General features: G+C 39.9%; 1 protein-coding gene across 2 annotated transcripts in view; it reads right to left on the minus strand.

Annotated features, from left to right (window-relative positions):
• CPPED1 (calcineurin like phosphoesterase domain containing 1) overlaps positions 1-17,412 on the minus strand; it is a 55,134-nt gene extending 37,722 nt beyond the window's left edge. Inside the window, exons 1-2 of one of the 2 annotated variants that reach the window (XM_072878325.1) lie at positions 17,119-17,393; positions 5,175-5,393 (exon numbers count right to left, since the gene is read on the minus strand). In XM_072878325.1, the coding sequence (XP_072734426.1) occupies positions 5,175-5,393; positions 17,119-17,182 (283 nt within the window). In that variant the 5' untranslated portion in view covers positions 17,183-17,393. Of the gene's footprint in view, positions 1-5,174; positions 5,394-17,118 lie in introns of both variants that reach the window. The other variant, XM_072878326.1, reaches the window with a different exon arrangement.
• Between the last annotated feature and the right edge of the window lie 6,459 nt (positions 17,413-23,871).

The following is a 23,871-nucleotide window of genomic DNA, read 5'->3' on the forward strand; positions in this document are numbered from 1 at the left end:
AAAAAACACTTTTAGAAATAAATTTCCAGAGTTTTAGAAAAATGCAGTGAAACAAACGCATTATCCAATTGTCCTGGTTTCAGCTGAGATAGAGTTAATTTTCTTTATAGTGGCTGGTATGGGGCTATGTTTTGGATTTGTGCTGAAAACAGTGTTGATAATACAGAGATGTTTTAGTTGTTGCTGCACTGGTCAAGGACTTTTCAGTTTCCCATGCTCTGCCAGGTGCACAAGAAGCTGGGAGGGGACACAGCCAGGACAGCTGACCCCAACTGGCCAAAGGGCTATTCCATACCACATGACGTCATGCTCAGTATATAAAGCTGGGGAAGAAGAAGGAAGGGGGGGACATTTGGAGTGATGGTGTTTGTCTTCCCAAGTAACCATTACGCGTGATGGAGCCCTGCTTTCCTGGAGATGGCTGAACACCTGCCTGCCCATGGGAAGGAGTGAATGAATTCCTTGCTTTGCTTTGCTTGCGTGCGCAGCTTTTGCTTTACCTATTAAACTGTCTTTATCTCAACCCACGAGTTTTCTTACTTTTGCTCTTCCGATTCTCTCCCCCATCCCACCAGGGGGGAGTGAGCGAGCAGCTGCGTGGTGCTTAGTTCCCAGCTGGGGCTAAACCACGACACCAATCAACAATATTTTGCATTTTGCAGATTACCATTTTTGCCATACTGTTATGGTACACTAACTTAATGCACACAAATGTCTTCAGAAGTAAGTCTTTCATTATGATGCCGTATCTAGGTGTAAGTATCGAGTTTATAGAAATTATTTTCAGTAACACAGTTGCACTATAAGGTATTGCTTCAAATTCTTGATTATGTATCACAATATTAGCGTTACCAGGAATAGATATCCTATTCTTGATTATGTAATCAAGAAAAACTTCTGAAAATAATATTCAGAGTACAAACTACTTTTAATCAGCAGCTAAATACCAAGATACTGGCACTGATTACTTCGTTGCTCTAATGACATCTGTAATGGATTCCAAGTGCTGTGCCTGACTGCTTCCCAGCTGATCAGGATTCTGTTCATCACTTCTATCTGCTGGAATTCTGAGATTTCTTGGAGCTCCTTTGCAAACAGCTTCAACATTGCTTCAGCTAAACGGCTACAGTGTATGCTTTAAAACAGTAATCATAAACTTTACACTTAGTACTCCATGATAAAACGTATTAAGAGAAGAGAGGAAGATGTGGGGTTCCCCCCCCTTCTATTGACAGGTATAATAAAGCAGTATAATTCAAAGAACTTTATAGACATTGTCCAATGGATCGTAAAATATAGCTGAACTTAGGTTGATCATAGCCTTCTTCAATAACAATGCTGCAATAGTGACTGTGATGCACTTTCATTAAGGCTGATGTTTTCAGTTTTAATATAGCTGATATACACAAGTGATTTAAAAGGCAATTTGAGACATTAAATAAGATGCATGTACAAGCCAAACTCACAATTGTTAAACTTAAGTCAATGTCTTGTCTCATGTCATTTCTGACTTTTGCCTACTGAAAAAATGAATTTTTAATCCTTCATTTTATTGAACTAACATGATAAGGGAATTGACACAGCAATTATTCTTGGAGAGAATCCTCAGTGGAGAAGTATGAAATGATTGCAGTACCATTCTACTACAGACATGCATTATGTAGGTCTAAACATCCTTATCTAGAACAGTGAGAATACTTAAATTACTCCAGGAAAAGCAGTATCACTAGTGGTCTTCCATTCTTCAAACATTTGTATGTTCAAAACATCTGAAAAGCTATTGGCTATAAAAATTCTTAGATTCTCTGCTCTTTTTCATTAATGCAGTATTGCTGGAAGACTTCTTACTATTTCAAATTTTTATTGTAACAAATAATGAAAATGCTGGCAAATCTCAATATTACTCTTATAATTTTGAAATGGAACTCTTTCTAAAATTTTTTTAAGAGTTTAATCAGTTGCTGACAGCTTTTTATCTCATTGTGTCTTCACTTTAAGTTAGAATTGTTTAAATGGTTTATGTAAAGAAGTATGAAATTTCAAGCACAGTATTACTACTGGAATTAATGGAGAGAGGCTTGTGCCATATAGCAGTGGAATCTAATGGCTCCTGCTTTTTATCTGAGTCATAACTGGTGCAGAAATACATTAGTAGTTCAAACACATACCCATGTAAGAGAAGGAATTTAAGAATTCATTCCTCCGTGAGAAGGAAGTCACCTCAACCTTGAGTTTAGCACGGAATGTGGCAGAAAACTTGAGAATGTGACTGCAGTACTTCCAAGTTTCCAAAAACTTTCACTGCAAGGAATGTGGGAAATTTTCATTTCTAACATCAGAGAATTTCTATTTTGATAAAAGAATATGCAGCAAATAAGTTCTTGCAAGGCCAACATCTTGGCTTCTTAATGCCAATGTCTTGCAATGTCTCATACAGTAACAGCTATCAACAAGCCAAACCAAAGAAGTTGTCAGTAAGTATCTTGATAAGACATTTTTAAAACAGGATGCGAGTTGTCTTGCTTTAAAATATCTTTTCTTTAAGTTTCTTTAACTCTTTCAGTGTTTTGGAGGAGTTTTCATTCCAGAAGCTAAGTAAGCGAGAGGAAAAGGTAGGAAAAACTCCTTTGAAAAACCTATTATTTCACTTCCAAAACATGCATTCATACTGTTTAAACTAAAGTGTTGTTTCAAATTCTTTTAAACACACAGACTTCGATTTATCTTCTATGAAGTATTTTTCTGACTCCGCATTTCTGTCTCCCTTCGTGTATCACACGTCTCCCTGCCCTTCTAGGCAACTAGTCAAAGAGTGCTAATCCACAGGTATCTGCACCGTAGAGCAATTCACTTTTATCTCTCTCATCAGTTTAGGCAGAAAGACAAATGGCTGACTGTAAAACTGTACTTATATGTACAATTTAATTGTTATATTGTACTTATATGTTTACCAACTCATGGCACAGCAAGCCATTTGTATAAATATAAAAGCAGTAATGAAATAAGTAATTGTTCCAGTTGAATATTCTAAAATTCCTTTTAGTAGTACATTTCCTTAACTATTTTATATAACTACATGATAACACAGTCTTACAAAGTATTAAAGAACATAATTTCAATCAACAAGAAATTATTAGATGAATTAAAATAAGGTGGCTCAAGTGAGGTAATCATAGGATCATTTAGGCTGGAAAAGACCCTTAAGATTGAGTAATGAACTGCTCTTTCTTGCAGTTTATTGGAAATTGCACTAGGCAGCTTCAAATATTTATACAATGCGCAGCACATACATCACACAATGTAAGTGATCTCAGCAGTACAATCTGTTCAGTTTCTTTTACATGTTTGTTAGCAAAATGACTATATTGTTTTGCAAAACCCTGACAGGTTTGTATTTAAAATATTAGGGAAGTCTGAGACATATACTTGTAAAAGGGATAATAATGACTACAGAGATCCATTACTAGAAAAAAACATAAAACCTGCCACACACAAGACTTATTTATTGTATCTAGCCATTCAGTACCCAGTAGAAGTCAGAAGACTGCTGGCTCTCTGTAGTTGGCACTTACTCTCTATCAACAGAAAAGCCTTAGAATAACATTGTTTAAACTCAATATAGACAAAAGTACTCAGAACTCTGCATTGGTTTATGAGCCTTTGAGAAATATCCAGGTAAAATGAAATTAACTTAGCATCCTGGATTATTTAAATTTGTGAGTGAAAGATCCTTTTCAATAGGATGTAGAACACCTATTATTTGTCCTGAATTTTCTTCCTCTTACAAGGGATACCGAAGATAACATATTTGGAACAATTACACAAATTAAAAGTCCTAACTGAAATACTTATTAAAACTCTGCTATGGGAAGGCCAGATGATCCTTAGGAAGAGATTGTTTTATGGTTCTGGGTCAAACCTGTACTTCCAAAATTAATGGAAGAACATAAACCAATAAAACAACTGCATAATGGCAGACTTTACATTATGATCAAGCAACTGAGGTTTTACACGGTAGATTCTATCAGGCTTAAATCTGTTGGTTTTTACACTTTCACACTCTATCACTAAAATTGTGTTCTGGTCAAAAGAAGTCTGTAGCCTATAAATAATGTCAATCAATTTGACTTGTCAATTTGACAGCTAAGGTTTTAAAATCCACTTTGCGGGACACTGAAGGAATTAGTGAAAGGTCTCTAACATGATCAAAACCTTCCTGTGCAAACAAGAGGTGGGAAGCACCAACTCAAGTGCAAGCAGAGTGCAAAGCAGAGAGTAGCATAAGGCACACAGGACTCTCTATTTGCAAGCTCACTTGGTGGACTGTTGTGCTGTCAGCTACATAGCTAAGGCTGCCTGCAGCTCTGCTTCTTATCAAGGCTAAGAAATGTAAGGCACTGTGCTTAGGTCTGCTTTTGAGACCACTTGTCAACTGGTAACATCACTTTTTCATTCACTTCCAAGAAGAATGTTTATCTTCTTAAAATAGAAAATATTACCAGTCTGTTTTAAAGTTATGACTGTCAAACTTTGTAACCCACCTTTCTAGATGGTCTGTTGTTCTTCCTCTGACTGTACACAGAAACAGACTGATCTCTGAGTCCCACAGCAACAGGACAGGATGCTAAAATTTGAATTTGCTGACTTCTGGCATTTTAAAAATTTAAATATTGAAGCAGTTGAATTTATTAAGCATTAGAAAGCCAGAGAATTCTCTGAGCTTCACCCACTTTAGATACTCAAAAAGCCATAGCTACGTTTTGTTCTTTTCTTGGCATTGTTTTTCCCCAATGGCTAGAGTCCCTATTTGTCTTCTCAAAGCAATTTGTTTAGAAGAAAGAGTTTTAATACGTCTTCTTAGGACTTTCAGTTCAAAGAAAATTTCCTCAGGCCCACTGAAAAAAAAAGCAACTAACTAACAAAAGTACACCCCTAAAATGAATGATACAGGAAGTCAGATGAAGAAATCCGAATAACATCTCAAGAATCATCTACAAAGCACACTTTTTTCCCCAAACACCAAAACAGAAGCATACCAAATCCTATGAAAGAATATTATGAAGTCAAGAAAATTAAATTAGCCAATCTGAAATAGAAAGAAAATGGAGTTATGAAGTGGAGATGGAAATAAAGTGGAGAAAATGGTCCCCACTCTACACTTTTAATTGCCTTACCTGGCATTCCATGGATAAGGTCTCCGCACAACACAAAGAACTTGGGTTTAGGGTTTAGTTTGTTAATGGCCTGCACTGCTTGCTCTGCTAATTTGATTTCTTCTCCCCATTCATCATCTCCATTGTTAGTGTCTCCAACTGCCCAAGCTTTCATCAGTCCAAACTGAGGATCTGCTCCTTGGATGAAGTAGAAAGGTCCCTTCCATTGGTACTCATCATCTAAGAAGACAAGGCGGGGGGTGGGGGGAAGAGTTAAGCACTAGATAAATTTATAAAGAGAATGAAAGTTTCCATGCATCATTAAATTGATTGCTCTTCACCTAAGTTGAAGCCGCTTTAATGAAAGTACAGAATTCTTGTAGTCATTCATATAGAAAAAATATAAAGGCAGAAGTACAAAATTTTCCTCTAATGGGTAGCTGCAATAAATGAAAGTATATTAATCTAATTATACCACATGGTATAATTACAGACTGATTGGAGGAAAAGTATGTGAAGAATTCAGCAAATAGTGCTGGAAATTACAAAACTACAACATAGCACAAGTGTACAACGTTAAATTTCAGTTGATTCTTTTAAGGCTCCAATTATTGCTTCTTTAATTAACAAGTTAAAACATACTCAACACATTTCACATTTTATGGTTCCAGTAGACTTGTCCTTAAATTATTAAGGATTGAAATGCTTTTTGTTCTTATACTTCTAGAGAGAAGTTGGAGGTAGCACATTCTTTGGAGTTAGAACTGAAGCCACTCAACAGGACCAAGGTCAGCAAACACAAAGTCCAGCAACATTAGAATTAGCATCAACAATGAAAATCCTAATTTAGAACTGCCACAATAGCTCCCGAGAGGTGAGAACTCGGAAACAAATTTCCATTGGTAGAATCAGTGCAGACAGAGGGTACAACAGAATTTGTAATGCTACAATTTTCTTGTATACTTGTTTCTCTGATACTATAATAACAAGTACCGCAAAAGAAGCACGATACATAAAACTACAAGCACATTAAGAAAAAAAAAAAAATCTCAGCACTGGGCAAATAAAGCAACAGTTGGCTACAAATTAAAACCAAAAATGGGTATCCTCTTTCCTAGACTTATGTCTCAAGTTGGAATTAAAGTACAAACACGAGTACACTGTGGTTTCTCCAGCTGTCTAAATGCATTCGTTTGCAACCTGAATATTTCCATTTTGGCAGCTGTATTTGGCTTAATACACTTAGTGTTATTGGGGTTTTTTTTTTTTTAAACAGCATTTAAACTGTTAAAATCTCACTGACTACATCAATCTATAGTTGAATCTAAAAAAAAAAAAGAGCAAATTATTTCAGATTAAAATATAATCCATAAATATACTCCCATATTACATCAGTCTGATCTGAAATAGTTTGAGGCAAAACTAATCTTCCAATAACAGTACATAAGCAAGTAGCGTGTCCGCCACGTGGATTTACTTTTGGTTTTCTCTCAAGTGATATGGAACTGGAGCTTCTTACTTGGCAAGAAGGGGGTAAGTTTCTTCCAAGGAAGGTTAGAAAACAGAGGTCAAAATTCACCTCTTGCACCACAGATATGGATAGGCTGGGGTGGGGGAGAAGGAATGTGGGCAACTCCCAAAAGCTGCTTGTAATTGTCATCTGTTGCTATGGCATCAGATCATTTTGCCAAATGCAAGCTTCTACATTTTAGTTAAAGTGACATTTAATTTCTAAACAAAATTATTTATAGCCCGTTAACATTTTTAATTCACACCAGCATTGCCTTGTTCTAAATAATAATCCCGTATTTTATAGATAGAAACTTTTAGCCATTCATTAGCTTTTTATTCTGAAATGAAATTAACTTTTCCAATTACATAACTTATTCAGAGAAGTGAAATGATCCATCTATCCACGAGTTTGCAATAGAAGCCTATGGAACCAGCGGAATGACACAAAGTAATTTAGGTTTTTATTTTATGTCTTGCATGGCAAAATATGGCTACCATAAAAACCAGCTTACATGCTGCATCAAAGGCATTGTTTGTGCAGAGAAACCAACTTTGAGTTTTTGTAAGTGGAAAGCTATAGAAAAAAAACAGTTAAGGAAGCTTGCATCAGAAATCCTTTATGACCCATACAAAATGAAACTGAAAAAAGGGAAAGTCTGAAACAGGAACTTGTTTTGGAGGAATGGCACAATCCTCAAACTCATTAAATGGGAAAATAGCTCAAGTCTTTGAACAATGTGGCAGGATTTTTAACACCTGTCCCCTTTCCAGCAACTTGGTAGACAGTATTGATAATCAATGCTGAGCAAAATCGACTTGTTTCGTATTGATTAATCTGAAGGCAGTAATTTTTACCATGGCAGCCTAAGTAAACTATAGAGACATTTCTCTATTTATTTTTAGAGGAAATACTTAGAAAAGACAGCTAGTCTTTGTTTGAACAGACTGTGTTTCAGTTATGGACATACTGTGTTTCCCTTCCCAGAGCCCCGGGGATGGTGCCCGGCGGCCGAAGGCAGCTGGAGCACCTGCAGCGGGCCAGGGAGCTGTCGGGCAGGCTGGCTGGCACAGGCAGCAGCACTGGGCCAGGCCCCAGGTAACAGGGAGCTTCACATACAATGCTTGAACAGAGAGAAGTCCGGCAAGCAGACAAGGCACTGTCAGGGAGCATGCAGAGCTGATGCGAAACAGGTTGCAAGGCCAGACTAGGGGCTCTTCTAATATGCGCTTCATGGATATTTTTTTTGCTGCCTTATATTCATGCCAATACAGTAGCTCTCTAGGTTTTAAGTACCTGAATGTTTCCAAGACTGTGCACAGATGCTCTGGTTTGAGTGGGTGAGTGACGGTCATGTGAGGCAGAGAGAGAGACACTGATAAGATGAATTTGAAAAGAGAAGTTCAGTACACAGACAGAATCAAGAAGTGGCAGAAGAAAGGAGAAACAGAAGATGCAGGGGTGGAGGTGAAGAAGAGTGGGGAGAAAAGGAAAGAGATAGGAGGTGAAAAGAAAAAGGAACTGAAAATGATGCAGAGGTATATGCTATATTCTCCTGTAGGAAAGAAAAAGATAAAACAAAGAAAGCGAAGCAGGGACAACAGAAAAGATCCAGGGATTGGGGCTACATAAATAACATTTACTTAAATCGTTAGTTTAATTAACTGGTCTGAGTCAAATAATTCAGTCAACAGCTATTTTTGTGGTATTTGATAATTTATCAAATAGTTACCAAAAAATAACAGTAAGGTTGAATAAATATTTTCTACCTTTGTCTTGTTATTTGATCACTCCAACTAGAAACCCTATTTAAAAACAAATAAACCTAGTATTTACACCAAATTCCATTAGGTTATTACTTATCAAGTGGTACTTACTGATTTAGTTTAGTACTTACTGATTTTGTTGCCCATGAAACAAAAGAATATACAGGAACAAAATAACATACAGACACTCAGTTTAAACTTACAACTTAAGTTTTTGTTTATCAGGAATGTGTTTCAATTACTATAAAGTACTATAAATAAAAGCAGAATATTATGAAGAGAGTTGTTCTGGTACACCACCACTGCTGCAAACTTGCACCTGCACCAACTCCAACTCTTAAGCCTGTTCTGAACTCAGCTCATCCAGGAAATAACTCTTAATTGCCCTCACTGGCCTGTCTGCAGAGGAGTTCATGCAAGTTTTTCCTTATCTGTGCAAGGCATAACATCAGTCCAGCTAAAGTTTAAACTACTGCAGTTTGGCTAATTTTGCTTAAAGCTCCAGGAGCATGCCTGCACGACTGCTCTTTCAACAGACCAATATGGTAGGACGGTAGCAATGAAAAACAGAATGTAAAAGCATCTTCCACTACCACAGATGGATCCAGAAGTCTTTTGCCTAACAATTAAATGATTTATCAATGGACTGTGTTCAGATAATTATTAACAAAACTTCTGTACCCTATTTCTCTCCCTCACCAGCTGCTTGTGAGCACCCTCAAGCAGAACAGGTACTGTGGGCCATGCAAATGAACCTTGTCTGCTTAAGCAGTAAGTCAGGCACCACAAAAAATTGTTTGAACCATTTTTTTTGGACTTTGCACTGAATCACAAGAAGAGTGCTCAGACACATCATTCTGTTGCTATGCTAGGGGAATGCCAAAGTCTGGCAGAGGGTTAGTAACAAACAGCATTGGGCACAAGCAGTGGGAGGGGGAACAGCTGGTTTTGCAGTGATCATCTAGGCATCATCCAGATCCTAGATGTTACTCCATAAGGTTTCAGTTAAATAGCATGTACAGTTGCTTTCTTCCCTTCAAACGTAGCAAGCAACGACTTTTATGGGAATGACATCAAAGGCACCCTTCTCACTAGGTGTTTCAATTTTCAAGCCCTTAGATGAGCTATGTAGTTGTATTAGACAAAGTGCATGCTAGGTAAAGCAGTAGAGGATTAGGATTCAATTAATAAACAATTTTTTCTGCCTTCTCCCTTGCATCCCAAAATTGAGCAGAGCTGAGAACACCTGCAAATTGACTCTTCACCCCTATGAGCACAGAGGCTGTTTGCAACTTTCTGAATTTACCACAGCAATAAGAAAACGCAAATGCCAGACAAAAGTCAGCAGACTTCTCAGATAACTGATGTACATACAGTTTCCATTTCTGAAGGACAAATAATGCCTTTGGAGCTGCTCTTACACACTGAGTCACACAAAACTCCTGTTCCAAATCCGTTTTGTTCCCAGGCCTCCTTAAGAGCTGCGCAGCTGATCGCCACGGCCAAAGTCCAACTTCAGAACATGTTGTTATGCCTCAGTTTCGATAGCTTCCCACTCTTTTTCTGCTCCCATGCATGCCAAAGTATGAAGAGAGGATCAATGCAATGTATTTTTAGTAGCATAGGCTGAAAAATGGTGCCAGCTTCTAATTTTATCTAAGGATTAATTCTGTGAAGGGCCAAAGTAGTCAGCAGCAATTCACAAGAGAAAACCTCAGTCATGTATTGTGATCACACACAAAAAGACACTTCAAGGACCTAGGTGGGATTTAAGCCGAACCTCACCATTTCTTGAGGACAGTAGCTAATATCTTGCCGTGCCTTTATTTCTTCCCCTTTTGCTTTTCCTAATTTCTCCTCCCTTTTCTTCCCCCCTCACCCCCAAGGATCACAACACACATATACAGAGATTGCTTGTATAAACCACTGCAAGCTGGCCTCTGACAGCCACATAGTACTGGTGGGATTTCCAGTATTTCCCTGGTGGGATTTTTTTAAAAGTACATTGGTTGGTTTCAACAGTACATTGGTTTTCTTCTTGCTCAACACTCTATGGCATTTAATGGAAACAAATTAGTTATGGAAAGTTACTCCTGTCCATAGCCTCTCTATATACACTATTGTATCAGAGGAGAATGGACATGGACACATGCCTACTGCTTGCTCAGTATACCATGGGCAGTGATAAATAGGAAAAATGCCCTCATTCTCATGTTGGGTTTGCCAGGGGAATTAATTTCAGTTATCTGAAAGATCACAAAATAGCAGAAATAAGTACATGGTTCCCTGCCCTGAGCTGTCTCTGCCTACAAAGTGTGCCTGTGACTCTTTTTCTAGCTAAAACTGGACAAGAAGCACAGCCTTGATTTTCCAAAGAAGCTATAGGCAGGAAGGAAAATGGAATCTTTAAGTGAAGGCAGTATTTATACATCATAAACAATACAAAAGGCAAAAGCTTTTTCCTTGCAATTGTTTTGCAGTTTACCTTTAAAGGAATTTGTTTTCATTCCTCTCAGTTCTGGAATAGCTTGAAAAACAATAAAGGACTTGCACTAAATCCTTAATAATTCCTTGTTTAATACCAAAACATTATCAATTATTATGGCTTTAAAAACACCATTGTTATTGTCTGTATGTCCAAATACAAAAGATTTCAATCTAATGAAATATGCATTCCTTTTAGCTATATTTTCCATGTGTACCTGAGAGTCTACCAAAGATGGGACTATTGAGGGTTCTGCTGAATGACCAAGGTGACCTATTATGGAAGGTGCAATTTTATGCATCAGGGGAAAAAACCCTTCAAAACAGATATCAAAATACATTTTTCTGAGAGAAAATAAAACCCTTTAAAGAGTAATTATTATAGAAATGACGTACAGTGAGCCTAAACTACAGTGATAATGTCAGTAGAAACACTAACTGACAGAATATAGTTTCTCAAATAAATTAGGCAGTGCTACTATTTTTAAAAGATATACTTTTAAACCTTAGATAACTATCAAGGTAAGAAATGCCCCCTCAGATACAGTTTATTTGTACCAAGGGCTACAGAATGCTAAAACTCTAGTCATGCCTTTATGCCCACACCCAAATTTAACATGTAAACTCATTACAGAAACTTTACAGCCCGAGACTGTAGGTGTGAAGGGGGGTGGCTTGCATAATGACAAGGTGAAGTCACAGAAAGTTGCTCAAAACCCACGTAAAAATTTGCCTAATTCATATGAGAGTTGGAGACAGTATTGGGAATGGAATATGCTAGCTGGGAAGCAGTTCTGATCAGTGCTCAAAAATATTACTGTTGAAGAGCTCTAGAACAGTAATCATAATGTGCCAAGATCCAACACTCATGTGAAAGCAAGAAAAAATAAGAAATCAACTGCAGTTGTATTTAATTTCAAAGGAAGGCGAATTATATGTAATTACGATGCTTTTAAAAAGTGCAAAAATCCTTGAAGGCAGCATGGAAACTATTCAAAGACACTATCCCAGAGGCTCAGACCATATGCACAGCATTTACTAAGAACTTCAGAAAGACCAAAAAGAATCCAGACTGACTAAACAACATAAACAGCAACCATAAGGATGCTAGTAAGAGCAGGACAGCATCCTTCAAAAAGCTAAAGCATCCAAATAAAGAAAATAGGAAAGATTTTATACACTGGAAAGTTGGATACAAAAGTCCAAGAAGTCAAGCTAAAAAAAGTGAAGAACAATTGGAAATAGCATAAATCTGAAAATGAATAAAGCCATTTTTAGAGGCATTAGGAGCAGGTAGCCTGCCAGACACTAAGGCTGACAGATGCTCCAGACATGCAAGATGCACCCGAAGATAAAGGCAGAGCAGAAAAACAATCTAAATTTTTGTATCCACGTTTATTGTGGAAGAACTTGTGAAGATCTAATGCCAGAATTCTTCCTTACAAACAGTGCATTAGATCTGTCTCAAATCAAAATACCAGTAGATGATTCAACAAATAGACATGAACAATAACAAACCACTCAGATTAGGTGGCATCCACAGAAGAACTCAAAAGTAAAAAACAGCTAACCCCTGGGGAGTTACCTCTTGCTTAAAACTGCCTTCGCACCAGAGGAGCAGGAAGATGGCCAGTATCACACCTACGTTTAAAAGGGTTTCCTGGAGCAGCCTGGTAACTACTGACTGCAAAACTGGCATCTGTACAGGCAAGTTAATGGAAACTGTAACAAGGACAATAACTGCTGCACTTACTGATTCTTCAGAAAGAGTAACTGACAGCTTTTCTATGGACAAGGGAAATCCACTTGATACCATCTACTTGAATGTCCAAGAGGTATCTGACAGTTACTCACCAAAGACTCTTAAGGAAGCCAAGCTGTCTTGAAATATCAACGTCCTCACATGCATAAGAAACTGGTAAGAAAAAAAGAAACGGACAAGACACACAGGTCCCACCTGAATCTGTACTGGGACCTATACTGTTCAACAAATTCAAAGCAATTTTGAACAGCAACTGAATAGTGAGGAAGTGAAATTTGCTAAAACTAAGCCATTTGGCAGTATGAAAATAAGGCCTGGTTGTGAAGCCCTGGGGAGAGACTTCATTACACAGTGACTGTTCAAGAAAGCTGATGAACTTCAATGCAGAAAAATGCAGGATAGTGCACATGGGAAAACCACCACCAACTTCATATAAACAATGATAGTTGTAGCAAGTGCTACAAAGAAAAATCACCTCAACATTCAGTAACGGCAAAAAAGCAGAAATAGGAAAGGCATAGAGAACAGAACAAAATAAAAAATATGAGAAGCAACTGAATAAACTTAAAGAGTTTGCAAAAGATTGGTGAGGGAAGCATGACAGAGGAACATAAAATCACATGTGGAACTGAGAAGGTGAGCATGCAATGCTGGTTATCTGCCTCTTCCAGATGAAGGTTTTGCAACCATCAGCTAAAACTAGCAAAAGACAGGTTCAAAACAGAGACACTTCTCAGTTAAGCTGATGGTACTATCACTTGTTTAGTTACTTGAAAAAAGTGCTCTACCCACTTTCACAGAAATTCTTTGCACAGCATGCTACTGGCATACTTGGGACAAAAAAAAAAAACAAAACACAAAGCAAAACAAAAAAACCCCCATGACTTTTTGGGAGAAATGGTGGAGAAGACAGAATCTACCCAAACGTATGGTCCCGTGTCTTCACTAAAATACTAATAAAAGTAGTAGACACCTGAAGCATAATTTCACATGGGTAAAAAAGGCAGAGAATACATTAAAAAAGTAAAGCCAAAGCATACAGAGGTCTCTTGCCAATAAAGTAGGGTATTTATGCACTGTTTGCTACTATGCTCCACTGATTACATGGATAATTTAGATCCCTAACCTTGAGTTTGATTCACACATGTCACATATCAAGAGTAGATTAGAGCAGGTTACAGGTATAACCTCCACATTATGTGAAAGCAGACTGAACAAATTACTATTAGGGGATAGGGTGTGGAAGAGTGATTTTGCAGAAAGGGTAATAAGAAAAAAAGGAAATTAAGCTCTCAATGGTGACTCTCAAATTTTAAAAGGAAACAGTATGCCAAGCCATAGCAGCAGTCATAAATGTTTGGTGTAGCTACCTGCTTAACAGAAGGAATTAAACCTAAAGACTGAGGAAAACAACAAAACACAGGTAACTGATTTTCATCTTAAACCGCAAGAAACTTTGCCTCAGTTTTATCAGCCCTTGGTTATGTTTTTTTTCCCAATCATTTAGTTATTAAAAGGTTATGTTGAACTTCAGCCTCTTAAGACAGACCTAACTAGATTACTGACAAAGAAACATTGTACTCGCAGATGGTACCTGGACTATGATAGCCTAAGAAGTCCTGAACAAGATTGAAAACAACCAGTCAGTAAGAAAAGTCTTAATTAGTATTTAAAGAATACCAAACAAGGACACTTCAAGAGAAAGAAACACACCTGGAAAACAGGCACCCAAATCACATTTTTTCTTCCATGTTTAAGGCAATTTTCAAGAAGTACTTAGATAAAGATTTTGTTCAGAAATTTTTACACTGCTGTTGAACACTCCTTTTGTTGCAATTTCACTATACAGTTGTATTGGGTTTGTGTGGCAAGGTTTTGGTAACAGGGGGTCTACAGGGGTGGCTTCTGTGAGAAGCTGCCAGAAGCTCCCCTATGTCCAATGGAGCCAATGCCAGGTGGCTCCAAGACCGAGCCGCTGCTGGCCAAGGCTGAGCCCATCAGCAGCGGTGGTAGCGCCTATGGCATAACATATTTAAGAAGGGGAAAAAAAAAAAACAACCTGCACAATTGCAGCCAGAGGGAGGACTGAGAATACATGAGAGAAACAGCCCTGCAGTCACTAGGGTCAGTGAAGAAGGCGGGGAGGAGGTGCTCCAGGCACCAGAGCAGAGATTCCCCTGCAGCCCGTGGTGAAGACCACGGTGAGGCAGGCTGTGCCCCTGCAGACCATGGACGTTAACGGTGGAGCGGATATCCACCTGCAGCCCACAGAGGATCCCACGCTGGAGCAGGTGGATGCCTGGAGGAGGCTGGGACCCCATGGGAAGCCCATGCTGGAGCAGGCTCCTGGCAGGACCTGCAGACAGGATCCCAAGCTGGAGCAGGTTTGCTGGCAGGACTTGTGACCCTGTGGGGGACCCACGCTGGAGCAGTCTGTTCATGAAGAACTGCAGCCCATAGGAAGGACTCATGTTGGAGCAGTTCATGGAGGACTGTCTCCTGTGGGAGGGACCCCACGCTGGAGCAGGGGAAGAGTGTGAGGAGTCCTCCCCCTGAGGAAGAAGGAGCGGCAGAAACAATGTGTGATGAACTGACCGCAACCCCTGTTCCCCTGTGCTGCTCAGGGGGAGGAGGTAAAGGAAATCGGGAGTAAAGTTAAGCCCAGGAAGAAGGGCAGGGTGAGGGGAAGATGTTTTTTAACATTTGGTTTTATTTCTCATTACCCTACTCTGATCTGATTAGCAATAAGTTAAACTAATTGAGTTGAGTCTGTTTTGCCCGTGATGGCAATGGGTGAGTGATCTCTCCCTGTCCTTCTCTCGACCCACGAGCCTTTCGCTGTATTTCCTCTCCCCTGTCCAGCTGAGGAGGGGAGTGATAGAGCAGCTTTGGTGGGCACCTGGCGTCCAGCCAGGGTCAACCCACCACAACAGTTGATGTAACTAGATGGCTTGTCTGCCATCTGTCCCCTCAACAAATGCTAGTCATTCTGTTCCAAACCAACCACACCATCTGCAATTAACAGGTTGCCAGAATGACTGTATACGTATACTTCACATGCTCAGAGTTGGTGATTTTTCTTTATTTGGCAACAAGCAAAGCCAAATATTTCCAGTGAAACCCAAGAAAATACCACAAAATTGTTGAGATTGAATAGCCTTGCCCCCCTCACCAAACCAATACAATCTGTAATTTATAAACAAATACAAGAAAATAAAATACCTTCCATGTGTGGCAGTAGGAAAAGATTTCTTAACACAGAGCTAGTTATGCACCTGAAAAACCTAGGCACACTGCAGAACCTAAATCCTTGGGAGAATTTTACAAACAGGCGAGATAGATACACATAGATGTTCAACATACTCCTCTCTGTTGGTCCAGCCACAAGAGAAGAACCAGCAGTCAGCAGGTGGCTGCCATCTTTGGTTTGGCAGCACCTTGTTACCTGTTCCCCTGGGAGGAGGTAAGTCGAAAAGGGTTACCTGTTCCCCTGAGAGGAGGTAAGTCGAAAAGGGTTACCTGTTCCCCTGGGAGGAGGTAAGTCGAAAAGGGTTACCTGTTCCCCTGGGAGGAGGTAAGTCGAGAAGCATGTCTCCTGTGGAGCTGGCTTATACTCAGGCACTACCAGCCGAGGGGGTTAACAGTGCTGTCTCTGCACAGTGTGGAAGCACCAGGGGAGGAACTAGCTGCTGACGTCCACCCTGAGAGAGGCTGAAGCACCTTGAAGAAACTGGGATCTTAGCTAGTTGCATCCGTTATGGTACACCTGCCTTTCATTTAAGTAACTTAAACAATGAGCTACTTGTAACCTGCTAGGTCACCCCTACAAGTACAAACACATGATAGCATAGTGCTGGCACCAACAGTTTCACACGCTACGGACATCAGGTTTAGTAGCACTGACAAGCACTTTAAAACTAATATGGTGCTGGACACGGCTGGCATCTTCTCCACGGGAGCCGGAGCCACCCACGCTGCGGAGGGGCGGCGGGCAGGACCGCAGGGGCAAAGGCTTCAGCGCGCCTCTGCCGTCCAGCTAACGTGGTAACAAACTTCGGAGGCTCCAGGAGCGCCCCGACACAGCCGGCGGGCAGCGGGGCTGCCACAGCTCCGCGATCAGCCGACCCCCGCCGCCCGGCAGCAGCACGCCGACTGCCGCCTGCTCCTCCGAGCAGGGGGCTCCCTATCACGGGCTTCCTGGCGCCGACAGACGGCCCAGGGCCCTGTCCCAGCTCCTCCGGGCGCCTGCCCTACGTCTCCCCCTCCCCGGCAGCAAGCGCTCCTCCCGCTGCCGCCGGGGAAAGCCCCGGGCCTCCCCTCCGCACGCCCCTCCCGCACCACCCGCCGGCTGCGCGGCGGGGAAGAGAGCCCGCCGGCACCCGCAGCCCTACGCCGAGGTTCCGCCAGGCGTTCCCGCCTCGGCGCGGGCCCCGCGGCGCGTACCTTGGCGGAAGGCGGTCAGAGTCCTGCCCCGGGCTCTCAGAAACACGTCCCCCTCCGCCGCCATAGCTCCCGCCCGCCGTGCGGCTGCTGCCGAGAGCCGCCGCCTGGCCCCGGGCCGGCGAGGGGGCGGCACCGCCTCCGCCGGGGGCGGTCCCTGAGCGCGGGCGGGAGAAGCCCCGCCGGAGGCCCGACAGCGGGCCGCGCTGGCGGCACGGGGGGAGGTCAGCCTCAGCAAGGCGGTCGGCAAGGAGTGTGGTCGGGCAGCTACGGAGGGAGCGGCTCCCCTGGGAGAGAGGCGGGGGCACGGCCCCGGGAGGGGAGGGGGTGCTGCGGGGTGGCTCCCCGGCGCCGCCATGTTCGGGAGGCTGCGGGGCCGGTGGGGGCGGTGCGGCGACATGGCGGCCGCGGGCGGGGTGGCCTGCGGTGTGTGCGGGTGAGAGCACAGCCTCTGGGAGTGGAACCTGCCCCAAAGATCCGCTGGCTTTTCAATGAGTAATAATAATAAAAAAAATAGATTTCCTTAATTTTCAACTTTTTCCTAACCCTCGAACTGAAGTAAACCGATGTCCTCTAAAAGCATTGTCAGTCTTTGTACCTTGAAGGGATGTTTTCCAGGTCAGATTTCCTCTTAGCATTAATTGCACTCACAAAGTTAGACATCACCAACAACTGCTCTTTGAAAAATAATAATAATAAAAAAAGTTCCATGTAAAAAGCAAAGGCACAGTATCTCTCTGTCCCCACCACCTGCTCTCGCTGACCCCAGCCCAGGCACCTCTGGCCTGGCCCTGCCTTCCCCATGGCTGTGGGTAGCATGGCGGGCAGCTACCATGGCCCACGTGGCTGCAATTTTTCTCAGTACCAGGCTACAGAGTCAGGTAATAACTGAAATAACTGCGTAACCCTTGCAAGGCAATGTTTTCTTAAATCTTTTCTGGACTGGAGTCCCTTTTTGACCTAGCAATACAGGAAGGATAATACAAATGTGATTTTCTGGTCAAACAGCCAGGACCCCATTATTCTGCACGGTGTGACATGCAGAGTTCTGAGTGCCTCTTCATTCATCTTGTGAAATCTGTAGCGAAGCACTAGATAAGGTTCCTGTTATCAACTAAAACGCATTCCTGTGGCTGGATTATTTTTCCATTGGTAAAATGGGGGTATTATTATCCACAAATGAAAACAGTTTCATTCCTGCTTGTAAACTGCTTGATGATCATTAGATGGAAAGTGCTAGAGGAAGTCTTTTTTATTAAGTCCTTTTTGTCAATTCCCCTCTTTATGAGGCAGCATTTGGTACATTAAGCAAGTAAATACTAAAGTGCATTTTTGATTCTCAGATGCAGCCTATCTAAATATCCTAACACCATCACAGGAACAGGTGATCATGGTCTAATGCTGGAACATTAATATAAGAATGTCTAATGTAAGAGCAATTGGCTGAATGATCCAAAGATATTTTTGACCTTTCCTGCTTCTTTTCCATTTTCTTCTCATCTGCTTAATAGGGCTGCGCAGTTATATACCAGAATATGTGACTACTGCATGACTTCAACTAAACTCAGGATGAATTTTGCAAGTGAAATACCTTCAAGATCAGGCCAAAAAGCGTAGAGAGAGCATTACTGTTTTGGCAAGACAGCATACTGTAGTTTTGTAGCACAAGGATATGAGCTTGCGATCAGCACACTGAGTTACCTTTGTCTTAACCTGGATGTGTTGCTAAAGGCAACCATTTTTCTCAAGTCAAGGTATGCACGTCTGAAAGACTGAATCAGACCTGGCACAGATGTGGATTCTAAGATCTTCTAGATTTATCTAAATCTCTGTAATTTCACAGCTCTTCTTTCTAGGCATGTGTAGGGGGCTCTCTTCTACAAAATTCTGATGTCAGTACTGTATTTGATGTCTTTGCAGGATGGGTCATGGATGACCCTCAGGATGCTCAGCTCTTTCTAGGTGATGAGTATGGTGAGTAGGCAGCATGCCTATGTTGCCTCTTCAAATGGAATCCTCTGATACTACATCAGCTTGAGTATTGTCTAATGAGGATGCCGCAAGAAATTTCCATTTTGTAATTTAAACACATTTTCTTGTGATTTTGCAGCCTGAGTGCAGAAGTGTTTTCATCTGCAGAAATAAAGGAACATTTGCATGTAAACGTGAGAACTGAGGATGGGGAGTGTGTGCAGGAGGGGGATTTCTGCTCTCTCCTGCTTCCTTTATTCTGCCAAATTCGAAGTATGCATTTTTGAAGCCAAGATTATGGACCAAATGCTATACAGCTAAACTCATTTTACTATGACTAAATTGTTTAAAGTTACTACTGATCTATGTTAGTTTAATTATAGATTTTCATGGACTTATTCCAGATGAGGCCTAGATAAAACAGCAGAATTTTGTCATGGGACTTGATTTGTTATACAAAGTGTAATGAATATAATGACACTGAATAAATAATTTACAGTACCACGTGCCTGGTCTTATGTATAGAGTATAAATTGAGAATAATTTTACTAATTTTAAAAAGTTAGTGTGAGCATACAGAGCAGCATATACCATTCTAGAAGAGCATGCAGTATATTGAAAATAAGGTAGATAAAAAGTGAGAAATGGAGACATTGAAAAATAAATGCTTATATAAGGTTTAGCTTAGTAATGACTGTGATTAGAATACTCCAGATCTGAGGAGTCCAGATCTTCTAAGACTTATTCTAGTATGCATTAGATCATGCTGACAATCCTTATAGTTCTTAACAACTTGGAAGTTCTGAAAAATCCAGTAGCAGAGTCTCTACTTTATTTCTTACTGCAATTTAAATATGATTGTATACACTTCGAGAGACCTAGATAAAGTACTAATAAAACAAGTAATTCTAAAATTTACTATCTCTGATGAGCAACTCTTATAAAGAGCAAAATAGTCAAAGCAGTGGTTGAAGGAGGGAATCCTTTATTCTCAGCAAATGACAAGAACACAAATTGCAAAAATGGATGAATACCAAAGGTGAAAAGGACAGAACAGGGTTGGTCTAGACATTGGAATTAAAATTACAAAGCACAGGCAGATATGCAGATTTGAAAATAAACCATTTTGATCTTATACATAGAATAGAATGACTATCTGCCATCTGGAATTCAGGGAATCCAATGAAGGTTGGAGGTGTAAACAACACACACAGGATTATCAACATCTGTTTTCAGTGCATGCTGATATGCATGAGCCCTTGAGGGATAGGTTAGAGAAAATAATGTGAATTAATAAAACCTGATGATATAAAAAGGATCACATAATTGTATTTGTTTAGAGACAATATGGACTTACACATGCTGAAAATAAATAATGCATACAATGTATCAAGTCTGTTTTCTATTAATCTCTTCTTCCAGCTCCCATAAATCCTGTAACAGGACAGCATTCCTAGCAGATGTAACGTTTTGGAAGGTTTGGCATATGATACCCCTCCTATTCTTCTCCCCAGAACAGCTAATGGATAAAAATTAGTAAGTTTTGAAAACTTACAGTAGCACCTCATACTAGCCCACTCTGTCTCTATCTCCCGTTCCATTGCTGAGAGTAAAAGACTCCAGGATGACTATGCCAGTATAAATAAATTGAGCAGTCTGAGCTTAAAATGTTACAGAATATGATAAAACTTAAGGTCTGCTCCTTTGACATTCTATATGAACATAAATTAATTACTACACTAAAGAGTGCTTATCAATGTTAAAAAAAGTTCCTGTTAATATTTGGCCTTGATACCAAATGGCTTTCCATTTTCAAAGGCCCACAAAACAATATAAAAAATATTAAAAACATTTTGCACAAACCAACTTAAAAAGATTGGTTGACCAGGACCAATATTTTGTTGCTAGGAAGGGAACAATGATGACATTGATTATTTCCACAGTTAAGAATCCACAATGTAATTGATTTTTATCTGACTCATTTAGTGTGGGCAGGCTCCATTTGTTCAAGAAACCTGTAATATATTCCTTGAATCACTGTAACTATGAGAGATATAAAAGTTGATGTAATTAGTTAAACACACTATTTAACTCAATTTGTTTTGCACACTGAATTCCCATTTCTGACACAGATACAGGTTCTATCTAGATCTACTGGTTGTTTTTGTAAGATGTCGCATTCATTTTCTGTGCTGCCAAATATTCAAGAGTTCTGCTTTATTCAGGGTGCCTCTGATTTTGGATTTCCCTATTCTGAGATTTCATTTTCAGATACACTGAGTACTTGCACCTTTCATTGAGTAATTGAGACCTGGGCTGCCAGCAAATTCAAAAGTCATGACCAGTAATGACTCCAGTGAATGAGAGAGCTAGACTAGAAGGAATTCTTTGATCTGGTGCGTATTTTTAGGTGTCTACTCCTGAAGAGCCCTGGGTGTTTAGGTCATGAGTTTGTAGTGAAACTGCTAGGCACAGAAAAAATGCATAGGAGTCCAGCAGGGCTAGAGCTAGGTGAAAAAATCAAGGCTTTAATTGAAGTACCTTTTCCAAAATTATGCAGAAAATTTGTGATTGACTGCCACCTCATCCTGAACTATCTAAGAACTTTCTGACTTAAATCTTCTTTATACATGTTGAGTTCTGTGTAGGTGCATATCCAGAATTATTCCAGTCAGAATTGGACAGCATTTACCTACTATCTGAAGTTTATGATTCCTGCTGCTCATTAAGACCCGTCCAGTCACAAATGGAAGGAAATTAGGCATATAAAGACATTTGAAGAAACTATTTAGTGTATATATATACACACATATATATGTGTGTGTTTTTAGAGTACTACAGGCTTTGGGTGTATACTATTGGACTTGGTCTAAGAAGAAAATCTAGATTTAAGAGCTTTTAATTCATATCTATATCTAAAATTTGGTCTTGTTGGACTTTTCTTATTTTTAAACAAACAGATTTTCCATTAATGTACAAGCAAAAGCAACAATCTGCCAGAAGAAGCAGTATTTAGTTTATGCATCTGTATGCATGACTCTCAGATTCCTTTCTCCTTCTTTGCTGATAAATGACATTTTATTAGAAAAAAAATAAAAACCCAGATGATCATTAACCACAGTTGCTATTTCTGCCAAAAAAATCAAAGAAGCAGCAATCCTTCAAGTATTAAAATTCAATAAACAATCAGAGCACTTAGATGTTTTTTCAGCTAGGCACACAACAAGGACATTCTTGTTTGACTGTTACATTGGTTAACTCAAAATGCCTTGCAAACATACTGGGCAAATCCCTTTGTTTCCTTGCTCAAAGTAGAAAATTATTTTTCAGACTGGAAAAACTCATTGTTACATTACAGGTGACATGCAAACTGGGTTTTTTGAAAAAATACTTCCTTTTTCTTCCTTTCTTGTATAAAGAGAATTCATCCTCTTTCATAAAAGGGGAAATTTTTTTTTTTGGTTACCTAAAGTTTAGCAGGCAGGCTCTTTGCACCTCACTTGTTTAACCAAATATATTTTTGAGAAGCACATGTACGTCACCATTCTGACAGGATATAACAAACTGGACATAAAGAAACAACAACATCAGATTACTCTGAGAAAGAAAATAGTCTCAGTGATTACAAAAAAACTGTGAAAGAGGAAACGTCATACCACTTTGCAAAGTTGTAGCTTCTGCTACAGAGTGAGGTTTGACACCACAGAACTGTCCTCTGTGTAAGTGGAAACTGTAGTTATACATCAATCAGGCAAGTAAACCTTCTTGTTGATTGGCCTTCACAGGTCCCAGACTACAACTACTCTCCTCAAAATACAGCCTTACCGATAGATTGCATCAGCAGTTGAGAGAATCTTTGCTGCCTTAGAGAATGATTTATGTCCCCTAAAACCTCATAGAACTCTTCTTACACATCAGTATTCACTCATGTTGTGTGCCAGGTTTTGCATGAGAAATCGATCTTAAAATTGACTTTAGCATCTGTGATGTCACTAATATAGCAGTCACTGAACTTCCTGAAACAGGATGACTATGAAGGATGCATCTATTTTGCCACAGATTTCTATAAAACAAAACGTTTTTCAGTAATTAAAGCTGGAGATGAACAAAGAAGGTACTCTGGGAAAACCACAGATTAATTTAAGCATAAATGACCCATTCAAGTTTGTTTTTCACTCAAGTAATGACTAATGAAAATTAGTTCAGAGACTGATGAAGGATGCTGAATAGGTAATTATTGCTATTACAAACCTCTTAGTTTAATTTGTAGGAAATATGATTTGAAAATTAAATAGTACTTGATTTTTAAGGTTTCAGTGTGGACTCTCTTTTGGCTCTGTCTAGCACTTTTGTTTCTCAGAATTTCAAGGACCTTTCCTTTTCCATTAATGATAGTAGTAGATAACCAGAAGGATCCATTTTTCAACCGTATTATCTCAGCAATAAATTACATTTTCCACTTCTCTCAGGTTCCTGGTCTAAAGATCTGTAGGTGTTTTACAGGCCTTGGGTAAAAAGAGAGAAAGATCAAATCTGGACACAGGTAGAGGCACACAGAGGCTGATTTATGAGTGAAGACATAACATGCACCACAAAGCTTCTATTTTCAAAATTAATAATAGATGAGGACAAGACTGCATGCCTTACAAGGCAAAAGTAATCCACCTGTTTTGTACTAGCCCTTCACTTCAACTGTTCTCCTCCTTCACTGTGTTTGCAATGATTTTTTTCAGATTTCTTCCAGTGGTACTTATAACAACTAAGTCAATGACAGCAAACACTGTG

This window comes from Ciconia boyciana, chromosome 13, assembly GCF_034638445.1.
Source record: "Ciconia boyciana chromosome 13, ASM3463844v1, whole genome shotgun sequence".
Classification (NCBI taxonomy): Eukaryota; Metazoa; Chordata; class Aves; order Ciconiiformes; family Ciconiidae; genus Ciconia; species Ciconia boyciana.